At 65.9% G+C, this 21,113-nt stretch overlaps 1 protein-coding gene across 2 annotated transcripts; it reads right to left on the bottom strand.

Moving 5' to 3' along the window:
- Positions 1–2,452: 2,452 nt before the first annotated feature.
- UBTD1 (ubiquitin domain containing 1) lies at positions 2,453–20,929 on the bottom strand. 2 transcript variants are annotated; one of them, XM_043519391.1, is made up of 4 exons: positions 20,759–20,876; positions 18,138–18,292; positions 6,290–6,517; positions 2,453–3,498 (listed from the first exon to the last, which is right to left on the bottom strand). In XM_043519391.1, the coding sequence occupies exons 3-4, from the start codon at positions 6,462–6,464 to the stop codon at positions 3,113–3,115; spliced, it is 561 nt and encodes a 186-aa protein (XP_043375326.1). In that variant the 5' UTR covers positions 6,465–6,517; positions 18,138–18,292; positions 20,759–20,876; the 3' UTR covers positions 2,453–3,112. The 2 variants fall into 2 exon arrangements, with proteins under 2 accessions (XP_043375326.1, XP_038264785.1); XM_038408857.2 differs by lacking the exon at positions 18,138–18,292 and having other exon boundaries at positions 20,759–20,929.
- Between the last annotated feature and the right edge of the window lie 184 nt (positions 20,930–21,113).

Below are 21,113 nucleotides of genomic sequence, written 5' to 3'. Positions count from 1 at the left end.
GTGGCCTGTGCCCCCATCCCCACCCCCCTGCCCTGTGCCCCCCCTGGCCAGTGCCCCCCCGGCCCCATCCCCCCAGCCTGTGCCCCCGTCCTGTGCCCCCCCATCCCCATATCACAAGCCTGTGCCCCACCTGGCCTGTGCCCCTGTCCCCGTCCCTGTCCCCCCGGCCTGTGCCCAGGCCCCCCGGCCTGTGACCCCACCCCCGCCCCACCCCCCCAGCCTGTGACCCCCCGGCCTGTGCCCCTGTTCCCTCCCCACCCCTCCATATTGTGCCCCCCCGGCCTGTGCTCCCCCCAGCCTGTGCCCCGTCCCCACCCCCCCCAGCGTGTGCCCCCCCGGCCTGTGCCCCCATCCCTGCCCCATCCCTCCGGCCTGTGCCCCCGTCCCCACCCCCGCGGACTGTGCCCCACCCCCCAGCCTATACCCCCATCCCCGCCCCCCTGGCCTGTGCCCCTGTCCCCGCACCCCCCAACCTGTGCCCCCCCAGCCTGTGTCCCCCCTGGCCTGTACCCCCGTCCCCGACCTGCCCCCCTGGCCTGTACCCCCATCCCCGCCCCTCTGGCCCGCCTCTCACCCCCCCGCCCCGGCCTGTGCCCCCACCCCCACTCGGGGAGTCAGGAATGGTGGGAATAGTTTGTGCTGAGCCAGGCCGTGGGGGGTGGGAGCCATTCCTGGCTCTGGGCACCGTGCTCAGCCTCACCCCTGCACGTCCCCATTTGTCAGCCAGCCGCTGCGGGGCAGGCGGAGGATGGCAGGGCGGGGGAGCCGGGGGGTGGGGAAGCCGCAGGGGCAGGGTGAGGAACCGGGGAGTGGGGGAGTCTGGGGGGCAGGGCTGGGGAGCCGGGGGGTGGGGAAGCTGGGGGGGCGGGGGAGCCGGGGGAGGCCGGGGGGTGGGGGAGTCCGGGGGGCAGGGCGGGGGAGCCGGGGAGTGGGGAGCCGGGGGGGCAGGGGAGTCCAGGGGGCAGGGAAGCCCTTGGGGCAGGGCAAGGGAACCGGGGGGTGGGCGGGGGAGCCGGGTTTTGGGGGAGTCTGGGGGGCAGGGCGGGGGAGCCGGGGAGTGGGGAGCCAGGGGAGTCCAGGGGGCAGGGAAGCCCTTGGGGCAGGGCGGGGGAACCGGGGGGTGGGCGGGGGAGCCGGGGTTTGGGGGAGTCTGGGGGGCAGGGCAGGGGAGCCGGGGGGTGGGGAAGCCCAGGGTCAGTGCGAGTCGCTCGGGGCTAACAGGTTCTGCTCCCCACACACTGGGGGCTGGTGAAACACATGGGGGGCTCTCCACCTCCTGCTTTGGCCCAGCTTTTTCATGGGCTGCGTCATGGTGGTGGGCCTCCCGAGGGGTGGGGGACACCAGCTGCCCCCGCCCCGCCCCATGCTCCCTGTGCTGACCTTTGACCTCTCCACCAGCAGTCCCCGCAGGGGGCCCTGAAGTCGCCCCAAGGTGGGCGCGTCCCAGACACGGGCACCGCGGTGAGCGGGCCAAGTCTGCCCCGCTGGGAGGAGCCGCCTGCCAGGGCAGAGCACTGTCCGGACCCCACGGCCGGCAGGTGGACGTCAGCCAAGACAAACGTGTAGCCCCTGCTGCCACAAGGGGGTGCTGCCGGCATAGGACCCTCCCAGCCAGGGGCAGAGCTGAGCCAAGCTCAATTGTGTGCCCCACTCGTTGGGGGCTGTGCTGGGGGGCAGGGCCAGGTGGGTTGGGCTTGAGAAGGGGACAGGCAGTGCCCCGGCAGGGCCTTCCTGGGGATGATAGGGGCTGGCGGCACCCACAGCAAGCACCCAGGTCTTCCTGCCCCGCCCCGCTGGCCTGCCGAGCCCATAGGGACATGGGCTGAGATGGGAAGAGGCGCCTGGACCCCAGTGGGGTCGGTCAGGCCCCTGGGCACCAGGAGCAGCCAGGTGATGCCCCACAGGCCTGCATGTCCATGTGCAGGTGGGGCCAGAAGTTCCTGTCGGAGTCCAGAGGCTCTGGGGAAGGGGCCATGTTCAGGGGAGCAGCCAGCCGCAGAGGGTGGCTGAGCTCAGACAGGTGCCAGGGGCTGGTGCTGGCCAGCCTAAGGGGGCAGGGAGCCCAGGAGGTGGGCAGAGGCTGCTTCGGGTTCCATACGCTGGGGAGGGGCCCATCAGTGGCTAAAACAGCAGTTAGGCAGTTACCAGAGAAGGCGGCATAACCTAGTGGTTACAGCAGCAGACTGGGCACCAGGATGCCTGGGTTCAATTTTCAGCTCTGCTCTAGTGACCGGGGAGTCGCTGGCCCTCTGTGCCTCAGTTTCCCCCTTTGGTGACATGGGAGAAGCAGTGGGGTGAGTGGCGGGGGGGCTGGGGTGAGGCTAGTACCCTGTCCAGCAGGGCCAAGGGCTGGGCTGGGAAGGGGCAGCTCTAAGGAGCAGTCCGAGGTGTGCCAGGCCATGCCTGTGCCCGAGCCCTGGCTGACGTGAAAGCAGGCGCTGGAGGCAGCGGGGCTGGGGGAAGCTAAAAAGGCTTTATTGATAAATATGGAGACCCACAGACACCAGGAGAGCTGCCCCCTGCCCTGCGCCTGGCCTGGCTGGGAGGTGCCGGGCGACATGCAGCAGGGCCGAGTGCCCAGGCTGGCTCGCCACAGGAGCCAGTCTCGGGAGGGCAGCCCGAGGTGCCTGGCGCCGTGGGCACTGCAGGGTCCCTGGAAACGCGGCTCCCACAGGAAGTGATTTGGTCTCAAACCTCTAAACCATTTTATGACAGTGTCCAAGTGCCGATGGGGTGAGACAGGCCCCACACACCCCAAGGCGCCGTGCCCACCCTGGCAGCCCTTCCTGAGACTGCTGGGTGCAGACCTCCTCCAGGGAAAGGGCTTTGATGGGGCAGCTGTGTTCTGATGCCAGCGAGCCCCCAGCCCGCGGCTGCAGCGGGGCACAGGGGGCAGCAGCAGGCACGAAGGGGCGGGGAGGATCGACGCAGAGGCGAGCGCAAGCCCCGCAGGTGCGGCTCTGCCCAGGGCTGTGTGCCCGGCAGGTGAGCGCAGGCAGGTGACGCTCCAAGTGCTGTCGCCTCTGGGGTGGAGACTCAGTTCTCTGGCTCCGAGGGCCCCGCTGGCTTTCCCTGGGGCCCAGCAGCCTTTGCGCCCGTCAGCTGGCCCAGCTCAGTTCCTGGGCACCAGCGGCTGGTTCACGATCACCTGGATAACAAAGTCCTTCTGGATCTTGGCTTCGTGCAGCCGCGTGCGGTCCGTCAGCAGCTTGCCGGAGAAGAACCAGCGCTGCCAGCCCGGCTCGATGCCCTCCTGGACCTGCAGCTGCTTCTTCAGATGCCCCACGGTATCGGCCACGCTGGCGCTCAGCCGCAGGTCCTTGCCAGTGGAGAGCCGCACCTTGAGTGGGAACTCGCGCCGGGCGCTGGGTGCAGGCTCCGGGGGCTCCGTGCTCTCGTCACCGCCCCGCTCCAGGATGAGGTTGGCAGGTGGCGCCAGGCAGTACACGGGTAGCTGGTAGCGGTTCCCCAGCTCGTCGTAGCACTCGGTCAGGGACCCTGTGGGGGAGCCAGAGACACCAGCGAAGGGGTGAGGGGAAGGAGCTGGAGGCAGATACAGCACGGGCAGGAGCCACAACAACACAGACCCCTCTGCCGGTGCCCCTCAGTCCCGACCTGCAGCCCGAAGGTATTCCAGCCCTGGGGTCCCCCTGCCCCCAAAATAGCTCTGCCGGTGCCCCTCAATCCCGACCTGCAGCCCGAAGGTATTCCAGCCCTGGGGTTCCCCTGCCCCCAAAATAGCTCTGCCGGTGCCCCTCAATCCCAACCTGCAGCCCGAAGGTATTCCAGCCCTGGGGTCCCCCTGTCCCCAAAATAGCTCTGCCGGTACCCCTCAATCCCGACCTGCAGCCCGAAGGTATTCCAGCCCTGGGGTCCCCCTGCCCCCAAAATAGCTCTGATGGTGCCCCTCAATCCCAACCTGCAGCCCTTGCTAGCCCAGCCCTGGAGTCCCCCTGCCCCCAAAATAGCTCTGATGGCGCCCCTCAATCCCAACCTGCAGCCCGAAGGTATTCCAGCCCTGGGGTCCCCCTGCCCCCGAAATAGCTCTGCCGGTGCCCCTCAATCCCGACCTGCAGCCCGAAGGTATTCCAGCCCTGGGGTCCCCCTGCCCCCAAAATAGCTCTGATGGTGCCCCTCAATCCCAACCTGCAGCCCGAAGGTATTCCAGCCCTGGGGTCCCCCTGCCCCCAAAATAGCTTGATGGTGCCCCTCAATCCCAACCTGCAGCCCGAAGGTATTCCAGCCCAGAACACCCAAAATCCGCCTCCTGAAGCTCTTTACCTCCCCCCTTTCCCTGCCCCTACAGACCTCTCAGCCCCAGGAGGAGCGTGGCCTTTCAGGCACCACGGCTCAGTGCCAGTGGTCAGACAGATTCTCCTTTTGGGATCTGAGAGCCGGCTGCGGGAGCTGGGTCTCCTGGACTAGACACAGCCAGAACCCCCCGAGCCGCACAGCTCTGGGGCTCTTCATTTGAGTCTGGAAGAAGCCACGGGCCCAAGCCACGTGAGCTGCCCACATGCCTGGAGCTGAGCTGAGGGAGACCCCGATCCCGGGTGGGGTGAGTGGGGTCTGGGAGTCTCTCCCCCCAGCACTCCCACAGCAGGGCTGGGGCACAGGGAGCCCCTGCGGGCAGATGGTCTGGGTCCAGTGTGACACTGCCCAATATTCATCCCAATAGTATGATTATGACATGATTATGATGCACCTTATACAAAATGTATTGTGTGAAATATCAATGGAAAAGTTACGATTTGCTGAATATGATTATCCTATTTGTAGGCATGTATCATTTGTGTGTCTGGAGTTCTGACTATTGACCTTGTATCTGTATTTCAAATGTGCTTGCTCTGGGTCACACCCACAGCTAGCCTTTCAGGTACAATAAGGAAGAAGCTAGACTGTGCTAATGGCCCATCAGTGGAAACAATGGGCCATGGGAAAGGCTTGTCCTCACCTGGGGACCCTTCAGATAGCCTATGGATAATGGCTGCTATGACTCGGGGAGACATGCAAGGGCATGTGACCAGACCACATGATACTGAACTCCATTTTGGTACCTGTATTTTTCCATAAACTGAGCTGAGGACTTGGCTTGGATCAAAGGAGTTCCCGCCATATGGAAAAACTAAAAGGGGGAAGTGACACTACCAAGGGGCCTCACTACCTCTCCAACTCAACACCTGGAAACACCTGAGGAACAAAGACTGAACGGGGGGAAGTGCTACTCCCAGGCTCAAAAATTGCATTTTTGTTTATTTGCTGGGTAATCTACTTTGAAACCTACTTTGATCTGTTTGCTATCATTTATAGTCACTTAAAATCTATCTTTCTGTAGTTAATAAACCTGTTTTATGTTTTATCTTAACCAGTGTGTTTTTGGGTGAAGCGTTAGGGAAATTCAGCTCTGTAACAAAGGCTGGTGCCTGTCTTCCCCACATTGAGGGGGAAGTGGACTAATTAATGAGCTTGCACCGTACAGACCCCTGTACAGGACGGTATAATTCTGGGTTTACACTTCAGTAGGAGTGCAAGGCTCGGGAGCTGGGACATTGGCTGGTGCCTCCATTGTTGGTCCATGAGTGGCTTAGGTAAAGCACTCAGGTGACTCAGTTGGGTGTGTGGTGCCACCTGTGGTTGTGTTGGGTGATAACAGGGCCCGGAGGGGCTGGCTGTGTGTCATCAGCAGAGCAGTTTGAGAGGCCAACCCAGCTGAATGGTTTGGGGGCACAGCGGTTCCAGCAGCTTCCAGGTTTCACCCTAGGGGTAGAGCCCATCTCAGCCACCCCGGCCAGCAGGCTCCAGAGGCTTCCTCAGTGCAGGATCCACTCCTGGGTCACCCCCCCGGCCAACATGCCCTGCTTTGCGGGGGCGCAGCGCAGAGGGGAAGGGACACAGTCAGCCCTGGCCTCCCTGCTGACAAGGGGCAGGGTAGTTAGTGTCATAGGGCCCCTGGGATGAGCTGCCTCCCTGAACCCTCCCACCCTGCTGTGCAGGCACCAGTCCCCTCCCTGAGCCCTCTTTCAATTCTTAATGGCACCACTGGTGTCTCCCCCTGCACAGGGAGAGGAACCTGTCTGCCCTGCAGCGGTTCTCCTACAGAACTGCATCCCCCTCCCTGCCCGTGTGTCCAAAGCCCTGGCCCCCATTCTGATCCTGCCCCATTGGCCCACTGTATGTCACCATCTTGCCCCTCTGGCCCCGAGTCCCTGCCCCATGTCCCACTCCCACCCTGCCGGCCTGAAGTCCCTGTCCCCCTCCCCCCTCCCCCCTCCGTCCCCATCCTGCTTACCATGAGGCAAGGTGATGCTGGCGCCATCCAGGATGGCCTGGGCCAGCCCATGGTCGTTGACCTCCACGGCATAGGCAGCTGCCTTCAGGGCATCCCAGATCTCCTTGCGGCCCTCGAAGGCGGGCGCCGTGTCCCAGAATTCGTCCCGCTTGCTGCGCAGCTGGCCGTCTGTCATGGGATAGTCGCTCTTCCACTTGGGCCACTCCTTCCGCAGGGGCTCATTGCGGCCTGGGTGGGGGGACAGAGAGCTCAGCAGGGACCCCGAGCCAGCACCTGCCTGCAGACCCTGCCCCGCAGTACCCCTGCCCCCATCACAGCTGGGCCAGCACCTGCCTGAAGACCGCTGCCCCCATCACAGCTGGGCCAGCACCCGCCTGCAGACCCCTGCCCGCATCACAGCTGGGCCAGCACCCGCCTGGAGACCCCTGCTCCCGGCACAGCTGGGCCAGCACCCGCCTGCAGACCCCTGCCCCCATCACAGCTGGGTCAGCACCTGCCTGAAGACCCCTGCCCGCATCACAGCTGGGCCAGCACCCACCTGCAGACCTCTGCCCCCATCACAGCTGGGCCAGCACCCACCTGCAGACCCCTGCCCCCAGCACAGCTGGGCCAGCACCCGCCTGCAGACCCCTGCCCTTGGCATAGTCCAAGTGCGCGCTCGCTCCCCTCCCCATCCAGGAGGGACACCCCACAGGTCCCAGGGGCCCTGTCCAGCCCCGTTGCAGGGCAACACCAGCCCCCTCAGTGGCTCTCCGTCGGGGCAGAGGGGGCCCACAGGTCTCTGATTGCCCTGCTAACAGGAATGGGTGCAGGTCCCACCCTCTGGAGAGGCCTGACTGGGAGCCCAGGCCGGAGGCAGGCACCCGTCCCCCCCCACCCAGGCAGCTGCTCTAATCCTACCCCTGCCAGGAGGCTGCAGTGACTTAGAGGCCCCTGGGCAAGGGCAATATTTATAGCTCAGGGAATTAGCCAGGGAATTAGCTTGAGTCAGAGTGTGGGGATTATCGGGCTCAGCCACTCCTGGGGGCAGGGGAGGAGCAGACAAGAAAGGATGCACTGGCAGTAATGTATGGGGCTGCCGGGACTCCTGGGTTCTCTACCTGCCTGCCACATGTGACCTTGGGCAAGTCGCTGCCTCATTCCTCAGTTTCCCCATCTGTAGAACAGGCATGGTGCCCCCTGCCCCCCAGGGACAAGGTGGGAGGCGTAACTCACCCATAAGTACAGAGAGGGACTGGCTGCTGGCCAGGGCACCCTCACCAGGGGACTGATGCCAGGCCGTCACAAGGGAGCTGCACAGTGGACCAGTGAGGCCCTGGAGCCATATGCATAGCAGGGGTCCCGAAAGCCAGGGAACAAGCCGTGCAGGTGCAGTCAATATGCTGGCAGCCAGCTGGCTGGTTGGTATTGTGACTTCGAGCCCCGGGCACAGGGACCAGGGCACACACCTGGCCAGGGGAGGCACCCTGCTGCCTGGCCTGCTGAACCCCCTGGGAGCCCTGCAGGGAGTGCCCAGAGGCAGCCCCATGCCACCAGTGCTACTAGGGCCTCAGCTGTGGATGCCAGCACTGTCTCCCAGCAAGAACCCGCCCTGAGCCTGACTGGACAAAGAGGCGGGCACTGCCCCCCTCCCCAGGCTCCTCTCGCTCTGTGTTCGGGGGCTGCAGGGCATGCGGGGAAAGGCTGTTCCGGGGTGTCTGTACAGGGCACGTTAGACAGCTGGGTTCCCTCAGAGACCATGGGCATGGCTGGGTAAGCCAGTCAGTGCGTGGCAGTGACCTGCTCTGAGGGCTGGATGTTCAAATCCACCCTGCAGTTATGGGGATAGCACCAGGGCAGGGAGTGCAGGGGGCACCTGTCGGGGGGCTGCTGCCCAGGGAAGGGGGAGCCGAGGGCAGGAGTCCCAGCCCCCCATGCTCTGCAGGCCATGTCAGAGGCCAGGCTCCCCTGAGACGGAGCAAGGCAGCTCCGCCAGGCCAGGCGGGGAGAGGTGTATGTGTGTGTGTGTGCGTGCGTGCGTGCGCACTGAGGCCACCTGCACTAACTGGGGGCTCCCTGGGACGCCCTGTCCCACAAGCAGGAAGCGGGGGGCATTGGGGCAGGGGCCATGGGGCATGCCGGGGCAGGGAAAGGGCTGGGGGGAGCTTCAGGTGGTAGATATTGAGGACCAGGGTAGAGATCACAGCCGCCCTGGGCTGGGCCGGCTGCTTCAGGGCTGCAGGGGGCTCTGAAGGGCGAAGGTGGGGAGAGCAGCTGCAGCCAGGACTCATCCACGCCCCTGTGCTCCGGTGGGTGAGCACAGCCCACCCACAGGCCCAGCCTGTACCAGCCCCCTGCCCTCCAAACACCGGCTCCGAGGGCCCTGCTCGGCCAGGGGACACTGGCACGATGCCCTCGGAGCAGCCTGTGTGGGCTGTGAAAAGAGACCTGAGCCCAGCCTCGGTGCTTGTGCCAATGGCCATCTCACCCTCTGGCCCAAAGGGAGGCCGGGCTCCAGCGCAGCCCCCCCACGAGGGCCGCAGGACGCGCACGATCCCCCCATGGCTGAAGAGGGCAGCTGAGCCTGTCTCCAGCCCCATGCCCTGGCAGTCAGCTCCAGCTCGCACAGAGAAGGGGCCCTGCCCCCACCACTCCAGCCTGAATTCAAGCGCTGCTCTGAGACCAGACCAGTTCTGAGCCCCAGCTCGCTCCGACGCACTTCCCCGTGCATGGCCCAGAGATCACCGCAGCCAGGCCTCAGATGGGCCCTGGCAAACCCGGCCCAGCCCTGCTCCCTCGACCTGGGCCCTGCTCACTGCGGCGCTGCCATGGGACACAGGACACCCCATCCCCAAAGCGAGCCCAGCTCTGCCATGCGTTGGAGCCACAAGCCCAGTGTCAGGCCACGAGCACAGCCCAGGTGGCTCAGGGACTCTCCGAGGGGGGCTGGCAGACAGGCCAGGGTCGGGGCCCCCTCGCCGCAGGGCTCTGCTCCACGGCAGAGAAAGGGCCACAGGTTCCATCCCCTGAGCGCGGGGCACCAGGGCTCCCGGCCGTCACAGCCTGGGCTGCCCTCACCCCTCTGGGCGCAGCCTCACCGGCTCCAGACGCCCCGGCTGTAAGACCTGGCTGCAGGGAGGGTGGAGCTAGGATCCAATTCCATTTCAAGGCCCAGCATAGCGATCGCCAGTGGGCCAGCACCCAGCCAGCAGGTCCCGCCATGGGGAGCTGGGCATGGGGCCAACCGCACCCACATGTCACTGCACCCCTGGACTGCTCAGCGCCCGCAGACACCACAGCTCCCGCCAGTGTCAGGTGAGTTCAGCTCCAGCCCGGCAGCACCAACCCAGCTCCTCCTCCCCAGACATAGCACCTGCCTCACAGATCGCACTGCGGGGGCCAGGGACTGTCGGGCGAAGGCCTTCAAAGGCCGAGGTCTTGCCTGCCCAGCCTGGGCATCAGAGCCAGGGTTTGTGCCGCTCACAACTCCCTCGCGCCCCAGAAGCAGCTGCATTTCTGACGGGTGTTGGACTCCTGCAGGGCAGAGCACGGGGGGGAAGTCTCAGGCGCTGGAAGGGCGCTGCCACCCCCGGGGCTAGCCAAGGCGGCCCCCCGCACCACCCAGCGCTTTGGTTTGTGTGGAGTGCTATGGCCCAGCCGGCCGCCACTCCCTCTCCGTTCCCATCACCGGGGGATGGCCAGAAGCCGACACCGAGTAAGGGCCCAGGCCAGGCAGCCGTGTGGAGCAGACAGGGCGGGAGGTTGGTTAGAGACGTGGGAAGAGCGCGCAGCGCCCCGCGCAGGCAGGCCCCGCAGGGAGCCAGGCCCAGGTAGGCAGGGACGCAGAAGTTAAGCCTGTTCTATTTCTCGCGGTCTCTAGTCGCCTTGTGCCGCTCTATGCCTGGCCAGGCAGCCCCCACCCCCTCGGCAGCTCCCACGGCCTCCCGCAGGAAAACCAAGACAGGTTGGGCCACTTCTTGCGCTTGGGGCCAGGCCAACAGGATCCAGGAGACTCACCCTCCACCCCCGTCACCCTGCTCCCCACCCCTCCTAGCGCTGGCATCGCCGACAGCAACCGGTCCGGATCCACAGCCAGTGACGTCGCTCCCCACGGTGCTGGGGACGGCCGAAGCACGGCCAATCCCTGGCCCCCATGGAACGAGATCAGCTCTGCAGAGACCCAGCACCCATACATGCCCCCCAGCCTGGTACCTCACCAGCTAGAGCAGCACATGGGGAGTTGTAGGGCAGGGGCTTGGCCCATGCACTGGGTGTAGAGATGTGACGAAGCGGGACTGTTCTTAATGTTTCCTCTGAATATTGTGGGGGTGTCTCAGTTTCCCCTCTGCAGTTCTTAAGTATCTAGGTGGGGGGATAGGGGGGTATGATCATTGCAGAGCCCTAGAGGGCCGGTGTGGGCAGGGGTCTGGACACAGAGAATGGCCGACACTCTGTTTCCTGGCAACTGATGGCCTGGGCCCTTCCCCCCTGCAAGGTGAGAGCTAAAGGGTTGCAAAAAAGAAAAGTTTCAGAGTAGCAGCCGTGTTAGTCTGTATTCGCAAAAAGGAAAAGAAAAGGAGTACTTGTGGCACCTTAGAGACTAACAAGAGACTAAAGGGATGGAGAACAAAGGAATCGGGTGCCCTCCTGGCCCAGGAAAGGGACAAAGCCCAGAGCGGGAGGGAGGGGGCTGGAGAGAGTCAGTTTGGGGCTGGCTGGGGACGAGGAGTGAAGTGCAGATGGGGTTGTCTGGCTCCCTGCGCCCCAAAATGGACCCAGCTTTGGGGTCCTGTTCTCTGCACCTACAAGCTCTGTGTGAGACCATGTTCCTGTCGGCTAATAAACCTTCTGTTTTACTGGCTGGCTGAGAGTCACGTCTGACTGTGAAGTTGGGGGGCAGGACCCTCTGGCCTCCCCAGGACCCCACCCAGGCAGACTGGCTGTGGGAAGCGCAGGGAGGGGCAGAGGATGCTGGATGCTCCGAGGTCAGACCCAGGAAGGGGGAAGCCGGGTGAGCTGGGTGTCCTGCAGACAGGCTGCTCCCAGAGAGGAGGCTCCTCCAGAGTCCTGCCTGGCTTCGGGGGGAGCAGCTCCAGAGCATCGCCCGGGGACTCCGTGACAAGAGGCGACTCCACGGGGCTGCAGTCAGTGTGTAGCTGCAACATCCCAGAGTCCCTGGCTAGCCCAGGAGAGACAGCAGGGGCAGGCTGGGGGCTGGGCTGCTGCAGGGCATGTGGGGGGCAGAGGCTGTGGGTCAGTGCCAACATGCCACTTTCCCCAACACAGGGGGAAGAGATGGAAATTCAACCTTTCCGCAGTGTGCGCAGGTACCAGTGGGCCCAGGCTGCTACCCTGGCACGTGGAGAGATCCCCCAGCAGGAAGTGATGCTCGGAGCCACCCCCCGCACACACCAGCTCTGCGGGAGGGGCTGCAGGACACGCTGCCTCCTGCTGGTTCCCCTTGCTCGTGCAGCAGCGGTGTCTATGGCTTTGCACAGGGCAGTGCTGGGCATGGCCCCTCTGGGTCAGCACTGAGCCCAGTACTCCAGCCCCGTGCTAGGGCTGGCGGCTCAGCAAGGGTGGGGTGCTCTCCTCTTTGTCAGGGCACCGGGGACACTGTGCAGCCTGTGGGAGCATGAGCCATTGTTAAACAGCCCCTAGCAATTCTCGCAAGACTGGGGAAATGCCATGCTGGCTCCCTGACACCCCTGCAGTTTCAAGGGAGACACTTGCCTGAAAGCGGTTGCCTGTTGCCCAGCACTGCCAACAAAGCAGATGGTGCTAGGGCATGTGAGCTTGGCAGCCTGTGGAACTCACTGACACAGGGGGTTACTCAGGCAGGAAGCCCCAAACTGGTACAGCAGGTACCGGCTAAGGATGGCAGCTGGGATAGTCATTGCGGGGCTGGAACCGGGCACCCGTCTGCAGGGGTCTGGGGCAAACCCTGCAGGATGCAAGTGCCAGGCACAGATGTGGGGCAGGAGGGGCAGGGACTGGCACTGGGAGTTTTGTAATCGAGGGTGCCAGGCTGAAAGTCACGTGGGGTAGCCCAGCAGGCAATGGGTCTGTGCTCCCAGTCTTCTGCTTCTGGAGCGGGGTCCCAGAGCTGTGCGCACTGGGGGCAGACGTGGCCGGAGGTCCCTCAGCACCCCGGGAAGAAGCACTTGCAGCCTGGGGGCGTTCCTGCTGGTGGCCCTGCTGGCTTCGTGTTAGTGAGGAGCCCAGTGGCCGCACAGCGGCGGGTTTCCCAGCCCTGGGGGCTCTTGCCCTCTCTGGGAGTGGAGGGAGCTGACTGTGCCAGCGCCTGCAGGAGCCCAGCAGACACATCTGTGCGCTCAGGGCTCTCGGCACTCGGCCTGGGGCCACAGCCAGTTGCGGGGACCAGGTGACCTCGCAGTGCGCTGGGGACAGGCCAGTGTGGCAGAGCAGCGAGGGTGCAGCTGGCTGCCCTTCACCCCTAGGCTCCTGCCCTCTGGCAGGAGCCTACGGGGAGGGGCAGCAGCTCCCCACCCACCCCCAGCACAAGCCCAGAACGGAGCTGGCTGGTGTCACGCTCTCCTCAGAGACTTGTTCCAGACGGGGGTCAGGAGCCTGGTGCAGCATGGACCTAGCCCGGATGGGGCACAGGCCTTTGCCGTGCCCATGGTCCAGACAACGCGCCGGTGCCCAGATCCCCCCTCACCCTCTGCCAGGGCACATCACTTCACCCCCCAAGGGGCCTTCCCTACAGCTGTCATCACTCCAGGGGCTCCTCCACACAGTGGTCTCAAGTTGCAGTGGGGGAGGTCTAGGTTGGATATTAGGAAAAACTTTTTCACTAGGAGGGTGGTGAAGCACTGGGATGGGTTACCTAGGGCGGTGGTGGAATCTCCTTCCTTAGAGGTTTTTAAGGTCAGGCTTGACAAAGCCCTGGTGCGGATGATTTAATTGGGGTTGGTCCTGCTTTGAGCAGGGGTTGGACTAGATGACTCCTGAGGTCCCTTCCAACCCTGATCTTCTAGGATTCCCATCGCCATGGGAACGCCCCATCTCTGAGCAGCGGTAGCTAAAGCGAGAGAGGCATCGCTCCATTGGCTGAGCCACGTCCACACTGGGTTGGCGGTGTAGCCACGGTGCTCGGAGGGGGGCGCTCCATTGGCTGAGGCACGTCCACACTGGGTTGGCGGTGTAGCCACGGTGCTCGGAGGGGGGCGCTCCATTGGCTGAGCCACGTCCACACTGGGTTGGCGGTGTAGCCACGGTGCTCAGAGGGGGGCGGGGGGGAGGGATCTGTCACTCCCAGCAACATAGCTAAAGCGTAGACCAGGCCTAGCGTCAAGTCCTGGGGCTCCCAGTCCGTCCCCTGACGGATCCATCCCCAGAAGGGAGCTGTTCCTCACACTCCCGGTTCCCCATAGTCTCCTCCCAGGACACCTGGGTCTCAGCCTGTGGGGAGTCCCGGGGGATTTTAAACACACAGGGACAAGAACTCCAGAAACACTTGAACCCTATGCAGTGACTCAGCAGCAACAGATTCACTGTGTTCAGCCTAGCTCCCGAAAGGGAGCCACCTTCATGAACCCTCCCTACAACAGTTGTCAGAAGCTGCCCCCGGGCCTTGGTCTCACCCAGCCAGGCTGGAACCCAGGCAGGACGCTGCAGACCCTCACCCCAGCGTAGCTGCAGCAAGTGGGTCCATCTTTCCCCAGCCCTGCCAGAGGGCGCCCCTGGCCCTGCGCTCTCCCCTGACGAGCCCCATGCTGCTCCAGCCTGGCAGAAGGAAGATCACAAGCCAGCTGTCGGCTCACTGTAAACCTTGCCAGGCCTGGCTGGCTCCCCACTGTCCAGAGACCAGCCCCTTTATTGCGCAGAGACCCAATCTGCAGCCGGCACACTGCCCCTGAGAGGAGCGTTGTCCAAGCCAGGGGGAGTGGCAGCAGGCGCCACCCCAGGACTGCACCCCCCAAACCCGCAGGGAGATGTCTCGGGAACCCAAGCAATGCTTGGAGCAGCCGCCCTGCAGGAACCAGCAGAGTCTCTGGGCACATCCGGGCAGCACCAGCGACCCACCCGCCTTCACCGCCAGAGAGTGCTCATTAGCCTGGGCCAGCTCACCCCTTGCCCTGGAGAGGAGCCCATAGCGCTGCACACCTCTGGAGCCAAGGGAGCAGCTCGCGCTATGGGAGCAACTCCGGATCCTCCTGCCAACGCAGGGGAAGCCCAGAGGGAAGAAAGGGCCCAGTCCAAGATGCCAGGTCACCAGGTGTATGTGGGAGAGCCAGGGCATGGCAGGGCTGGAGGGGGGAGAGGCTGCTCCGGGGGAGCAGGTTTGGCTGCCTGCCCCCTTCCTCTGGGCTGGGAGTGGCACGCTCTGACCTCAGCACCTGGGGACAAGCCCCATGAACCCTACAGCATGACCCACGATGAACAGATCCCAGTATGCAATGCTCCACCCCGACTGTCAGCCTGGCTCACGCGTCTCCATGGGCTGCACCCCCATCAAGCCTGCTCCATCTCACACCAGTTAGCTGCAGTCCTGGTGCTCCTGCCATGCACCGGGGCAAGAGGCCAGGAACCAGCCCTGTCTCCCATGCACACAGCCAGGTGCTGTCCCAGCTACTGGGACTGTCCTGCACCCCATGCGCAGCGAGTGACTTTCCCCAGGAGCTCTGTGCTCCCAGCTTCACAGCACCAGCACAGTCCCTGGGGAGACTTCCCCGGCTGCCCTGGAGGGGCTCGTGGCTGGGAGCAGGAGGAGTGCTGCAGGGCAGACGTTCTGCAAGAAAACCTAAGCAGCCAGCATGTCCGGTGGGGAGCTGATGGGCTCAGGAAAGCAGAAGGTGACCCAGCCGAGCCAGCTGGCACTCACAGCTGGAGCCCGCAGGAATGCAGAACTGGCTTCTCCGGGAAGAGCTGCTGATCCACCCTCACTGCACTCAGATTTCCCAGCACCTCCAACTCAGACCCCAGGCCAGTTGCTGCCGATGCCCTGAACGGCAGGAGGGGTCGAGGGTTCGAGTCCGGCCACAGGAGTGAAGGCCTCCTCTGGGCTCCGCTCCCCCAGTACTGCCCTTGGAAGGAGCATGCACATGGCTAAGGGAGGGCGAGCTCCCGTGGGACCAGGCAGGAGCCCAGCTGTCAGCTCAAACTCCCCAGACCATGGCTTAGTTCAGGAGTTTGAAAATCAACTTGGGCCTCCCTGCCCAGCTGAGGGGGGGGAGGCGGGGGGAGGGCAAGGCAGGCAGCAAGAGGGCAGAGCAGCTGCACAGCTACACCTGGGGCAAGGCCTAGACTCTCAGAATGGGGGACCAAGGCTAGGCCCCCTGTTTAGGCACCTACACCAGCAGCCTGATTTCCCCATGGCTTTGATGGGAGCAGGGGGCACCCAGCCCCCCAGCTTTGCCCCAGGGAGCTCAGCAGCAAGGAGCTGTTTGTGAAGCACCTCGCACGGCCACACAGCTGCACAAACAAACAGAGCAGGGAGCTGAGACCCCTGGCTAATCAGTGAGGAGTCCTACCCCGCCAGGGCTCTGCAGAGGAGAGAATTCGGGTATAGTGCCGCAGTGGGGAGTGGCGACCCCAGGGAAAGGAGGCAGGAGCACAGCAGGTGGAAGGAGCGATGGATGGGGTGCTGTTCCTGCAGCGGAGAGACGCTGCAGTATTAGAGTGGCGGCCCTGCTCCATGCGCCACAGAGAGCCCCATGCCCAACCCTACTGTACAGCTGGCACCAGGCAACGAGCTCGCAGGGTGCGCAGAGCAGGACTCGTGCGAGTGAATCTGCTCACACCTGCCACAAGCTGGGGAAAAGGCAGTGAGGACAGACCCAAGCTGGGAGAACCTGGGCACCAATCACCCTGAGTCCTGCAGCCACCTTGGTACAGCCCCACTGGGCACAGCTCAGAGGCTGGGGAGAAGAGGCCCTGGGTAAGCAGCTCCCATACAGCTGTGAGCAACAGCACGTGCCCCCCCCCCCCCCCGCCATGAGGCCTCTTCCCCACTGGAGCCTGGACGCTGGCACCAAGCACCCAGCATGCCCAGTGCCTGCTCAGGCAGGCCACAGAGCGCACACCATTCGCTGCGGGCTGCTCGGTGCCCGGACCTGGAACCTGCCGGGCTGCCTGGTGTCCAACAGCCACCTCTGCCCGTGGGTTTCCCCCAATGCCCACCTCTGCCACGCCAGCAGCTATTAGGCAGGTCACAAAGATTTGGAAGCTGGTCAGGTCTGGGGCCCTGGCTGCTGGCATTCTCCTACAGAAAAACCCCTCTGGCTCCAAGCCTGTCCGTGCTCAGGCCCGGGAGCCACGCTGGGACTCTCCTCTCTGGGAAGGTGCCGCTCGCAGTCCCTGCTCCCACCCCGTGAGCCCGCTGCCTGTTTCTCCTCTCCTGCTTTCCACAAACAGAGTAGTTATCCCCAGTGCCTGACAGGGGAGGGCTGTGTGACAGGAAGGGAGCGTGAGTCAGCCCCACAGCCACCCTGCCCCCAGTCCTGGCGAGGCTGGTGCATGGAATGCTTGAAGCTGCTTATCACAGGCGTAATCTGCAGTCACACCGTGCAATCAATACAGCCCTCCCACAGTTCCCAAGCACACCACTAATTAAACATCACAACACCTCTGCGAGGGAGAGAGGGACAGGCAAGGATCACTTCACCCACCACTGATATGCATCCACCTCTGAGGTGCAGCATGGCAGCTGTGTAACAGCAACGGTACAAGAGCTTAGAACACAAAGCAATGCACACCACAGCCAGCTGAAACTGCAGGAGAATGTAGAGACAAAGCAGTACTCCGGTTAGAATTCAGCCAGCACACTGAGGTTCCCAAAACAACATTTCCCAAAAGAATCCCAGGGGATTTTTAAGGCTCATGAGCAGCCGGGGTCTCTTCCACACCGCTTCTCCCAACACTTGGTTTCCCTGCAATTCTCCCATCCAAATGTTGACCAAACACACCCCTGTATAGCCCACGATCTGCCAGGGTCTCAGCAGGGGACAGCCCGTCTGCAGGTCTGTGCTCTGTGTGGCTGTTTCCTGGGGAAGGGCGGTAAATAATCAGACTTGGGTGGGTATTTGGGTTTGTTGCTAGGTGACTCAGTCTAGTCCACAAGGTTTGCACTTGCACAATCCCGACAACACATCAACAGGAACTCCTCTGAGAATGCTTCCAATACACAACTCCAGCTGCTCGCTCGCTGGTGGCTCATGGAGAAGGGGGCTTGCAATAGCCCCCAAACAAAATTTGAAGGCACCTGAAGCACTGGCAGAAGTGGCCCCTTTTTCCGTAGGTAGATAAAGAGCTGGGACAGAATCTGCTGTGTTATTTTCAGGAAATGTCAAAGCAGAAAGGACCAGGAGGATCCAGCCAGCCCAGCCTGCCAGCAGAACAGTGGCCCACCCAAGTCCCTACTTCTGTCTCCAGTAGTGGCCAAAGCGAGGTATGGCACCGTGCTCCCAGCTGTGCAAGCCTACCCCCCAGGGGGATATTTCTCCCTGTCCCCTACTCATCGTCAGCCTGTGTCCTGAAGCAGCAGGTGAAGAGCACTTGGGTTTCATACTTCCCAGGGTAATTCCTAGGAATTCTTCCCTTTTCCCTAAGCCCCGCCCTCCAAAAGGCTATTCACACAATGGTTGAGGCCTGATGGAAGCCGGACAGTCCCAGCTAACCCTGCTCCGCGCAGGAAAGGCTCGCCAGACACCAGGTAGCATTACACACCTGGGCTGGATCCTGCTCCAGGTGCAAAGAGGATATATGAAGCTCCTGAATCAAACAGGGTACAAAGCACGACCAGTCCGCTGTGCTGTATGAGGCCACCCCCAGGGCAGGGCAGAATACGGTCTGGCCCTGAATGCACGGCAGGAGCTAGGCAATGCTCTGGCTGTCTCAGACTTACCCAGCTTTCATCTCTCTAAGGCCAGCCTCTCGCTAAAGTGCAGTCCTCAGTGCGGGATATCTGGCCTCTGCCAACACAGCTCCCTGACACTGGGGGACAAGCGGACATGAGCAGCTCTTTGGGAGAGCCCCGTCGTGCCCCCCTCAACACTCCCACTGCAGGGAAGTGACAGGTAGCATCACACCTGACTTGTCCATGGCTGGGGCAGCGAACGCAGTTTCTGGGCACGGCTTGGCCGGCACAGGCGCTAGGTGCTGTCACTCTCCCGGCGCTGGTCCACACGGGCTGCACACGCCTGTTGGACATTTGTGCGTACATGGATTGTACACGGCCCCATTACACAGGGCAGACTCCTGAGGCTGTCCAGATACCCCGAGTGCCAGCCACACGTGGGAGCTGCCTTACACCCAGCTATGAAGCCCGGGCTGCTGGGTTTCTCCGGCAGGGCTGGGGTCCCCACTGGCCAGACAGCCACGGCGCACTGACCCCCGGGACCCAGGCAGAGCAGAGCGCTGTGCCAGCCTGGGTCCGTGCCCGGCCGGCGAGGGGAGTCGCGAGCCTGAAGTAGGAGCCCAGAGCTCAGGGATGGTGGCTCAGTAGCCAGCTGGGGAGACCCCCCCCACGGGCTACCTTCGGGGGGCTGTCGCGGGAGCCGGCCGCGGGGCGGGGGGGGTTTGCTGTCGGGAGGGCCGGCCGCGGGGCGGGGGGGCCGGCCGGGGGCGGGGGGGGGGTTTGCTGTCGGGGGGGCCGGCTGCGGGGCGGGGGGGGGTTTGCTGTCGGGGGGGCCGGCCGCGGGGGGAAGTCGCGGGGGGCCGGCCGCGGGGCGGGGGGGGTTGCTGTCGGGGGGAGCGGCCGCGGGGCGGGGGGGGGGTTGGCTGTCGCGGGGGCGGGGCGGGGGAGGTCGCGGGAGCCGGCCGCAGGGGAGGGGGGGTTGCTGTCGGGGGAGCCGGCGCGGGGCGGGGGGGTTTGCTGTCGGGGGGGCGGCCGCGGGGCCGGGGGGGTTTGCCGTCGGGGGGGGGGGGGGCCGGACGCGGGGCGGGGGGGGGGGGTTGCTGTCACGGGGGCCGGCCGCGGGGGCGGGGGGGGGTTGGCTGTCGCGGGGGCGGGGCGGGGGGAAGTCGCGGGAGCGGCCACGGGGCGGGGGGGGTTTGCTGTCGGGGGAGCCGGCCGCGGGGCGGGGGGGGGGTTGGCTGTCGCGGGGGCGGGGCGGGGCGGGGGGAGGTCGCGGGAGCCGGCCGCAGGGGGAGGGGGGTTTGCTGTCGGGGGGGCCGGCCCGCGGGGCGGGTTTGCTATCGCGGGGGCGGCCGCAGGGGGAGGGGGGTTTGCTGTCGGGGGGGCCGGCCCGCGGGGCGGGGGGGGTTTGCTGTCGCGGGGGCGGCCAGCGGGGCGGGGGGGGGTTTGCTGTCGCGGGGGCCGGCCGCGGGGCGGGGGGGGGGGTTTGCATGTCGCGGGGGCCGGCCGCGGGGCGGGGGGGGTTTGCTGTCGCGGGGGCCGGCCGAGGGGCGGGGGGGGGTTTGCTGTCGGGGGGGGGCCGGCCGCGGGGCGGGGGGGGTTTGCTGTCGGGGGGGCCGGCCGCGGGGCGGGGGGGGTTTGCTGTCGGGGGGGCGGAGCGGGGGGAGGTCGCGGGAGCCGGCCGCAGGGGGAGGGGGGGTTTTGCTGTCGCGGGGGCCGGCCGCGGGGCGGGGGGGGTCTGCTGTCGGGGGGGCCGGCCACGGGGCGGGGGGGGGGGTTTGCTGTCGCGGGGGCGGGGCGGGGCCGGGGGGAGGTCGCGGGAGCCGGCCGCAGGGGGAGGGGGGTCTGCTGTCGGGGGGGCCGGCCGCGGGGCGGGGGGGGTTGGCTGTCGCGGGGGCGGGACGGGGGGAGGTCGCGGGAGCCGGCCGCAGGGGGAGGGGGGGTTTGCTGTCGCGGGGGCCGGCCGCGGGGCGGGGGGGGGTTTGCTGTCGCGGGGGCCGGCCGCGGGGCGGGGGGGGTTGGCTGTCGGGGGGGGCCGGCCGCGGGGCGGGGGGGGTTGGCTGTCGGGGGGGCGGGGCGGGGGGAAGTCGCGGGAGCCGGCCGCAGGGGGCGGGGGGGGTCTGCTGTCGCGGGAGCCGGCCGCGGGGCGGGGGGGGGTTTGCTGTCGGGGGGGCCGGCCGCAGGGGGAGGGGGGGGGTTGGCTGTCGGGGGGGCCGGCCGCGGGGCGGGGGGGGGGTTTTGCTATCGCGGGGGCCGGCCGCAGGGGGAGGGGGGGGTTGGCTGTCGGGGGGGCCGGCCGCGGGGCGGGGGGCGGGTTTGCTATCGCGGGGGCCGGCCGCAGGGGGAGGGGGGGGTTGGCTGTCGGGGGGGCCGGCCGCGGGCGGGGGGCGGGTTTGCTGTCGCGGGGGCCGGCCGCGGGGGGCGGGTTTGCTGTCGGGGGGGCCGGCCGCAGGGGGAGGGGGGGGTTGGCTGTCGGGGGGGCCGGCCGCGGGGCGGGGGGCGGGTTTGCTATCGCGGGGGCCGGCCGCGGGGGGAGGGGGGATTTGCTGTCGCGGGGGCCGGCCGCGGGGCGGGGGGGGTCTGCTGTCGCGGGAGCCGGCCGGGCCCCCCCAGCACCCACCGAGGCCCGGTGCGGGGCTGGCTCCCGGGGGCTCCCCGGCCCCGCTCACCTGCTCGCTTGCGGGGGTGGCCCGGGGCCGGCGGGCGCTCCCCGCGCGGCCGCCCCACGCAGCTGCCCATGGCGGAGGCTCCTGCGGGGGCGGGGTGCCCAGGCCGGGCCCCGCAGCCGCTGCCCGCTGGACCCGGACCGGCTCTGCCCGGAGAGGCCGGGGCGCTCCGCCCTCCCCGGGAGCACGTGACAGCGGCCCGCAGCCCCGCCCCCGGCCCCGGCCGGGCCAATGGGCGTCCGTGTGTGGGGGGAGGGCGGAGCGTGACCCCGCCCCCAGGCCGGGCCGAGCCAATGGGAGTGCGTGTGGGGGAGGGGCGGAGCGTGACCCCGACCCCCTGGGCCTTCATCCAAGCTCC

This window comes from Dermochelys coriacea, chromosome 7 (genome assembly GCF_009764565.3).
Source record: "Dermochelys coriacea isolate rDerCor1 chromosome 7, rDerCor1.pri.v4, whole genome shotgun sequence".
NCBI lineage: Eukaryota > Metazoa > Chordata > Testudines > Dermochelyidae > Dermochelys > Dermochelys coriacea.
This window is presented reverse-complemented; position numbering and strand designations above follow the sequence as displayed.

Coding starts and splice junctions, on each gene's coding strand:
- UBTD1 (XM_038408857.2), bottom strand. CDS start 20,828: ATGGGCAGCTGCGTGGGGCGGCCGCGCGGGGAGCGCCCGCCGGCCCCG. Junction 6,518..20,758: donor CCACCCCCGCAAGCGAGCAG/GTGAGCGGGGCC, acceptor CCCCCCACCCAG/GCCGCAATGAGCCCCTGCGG. Junction 3,499..6,289: donor CAGCATCACCTTGCCTCATG/GTAAGCAGGATG, acceptor GCTCCCCCACAG/GGTCCCTGACCGAGTGCTAC.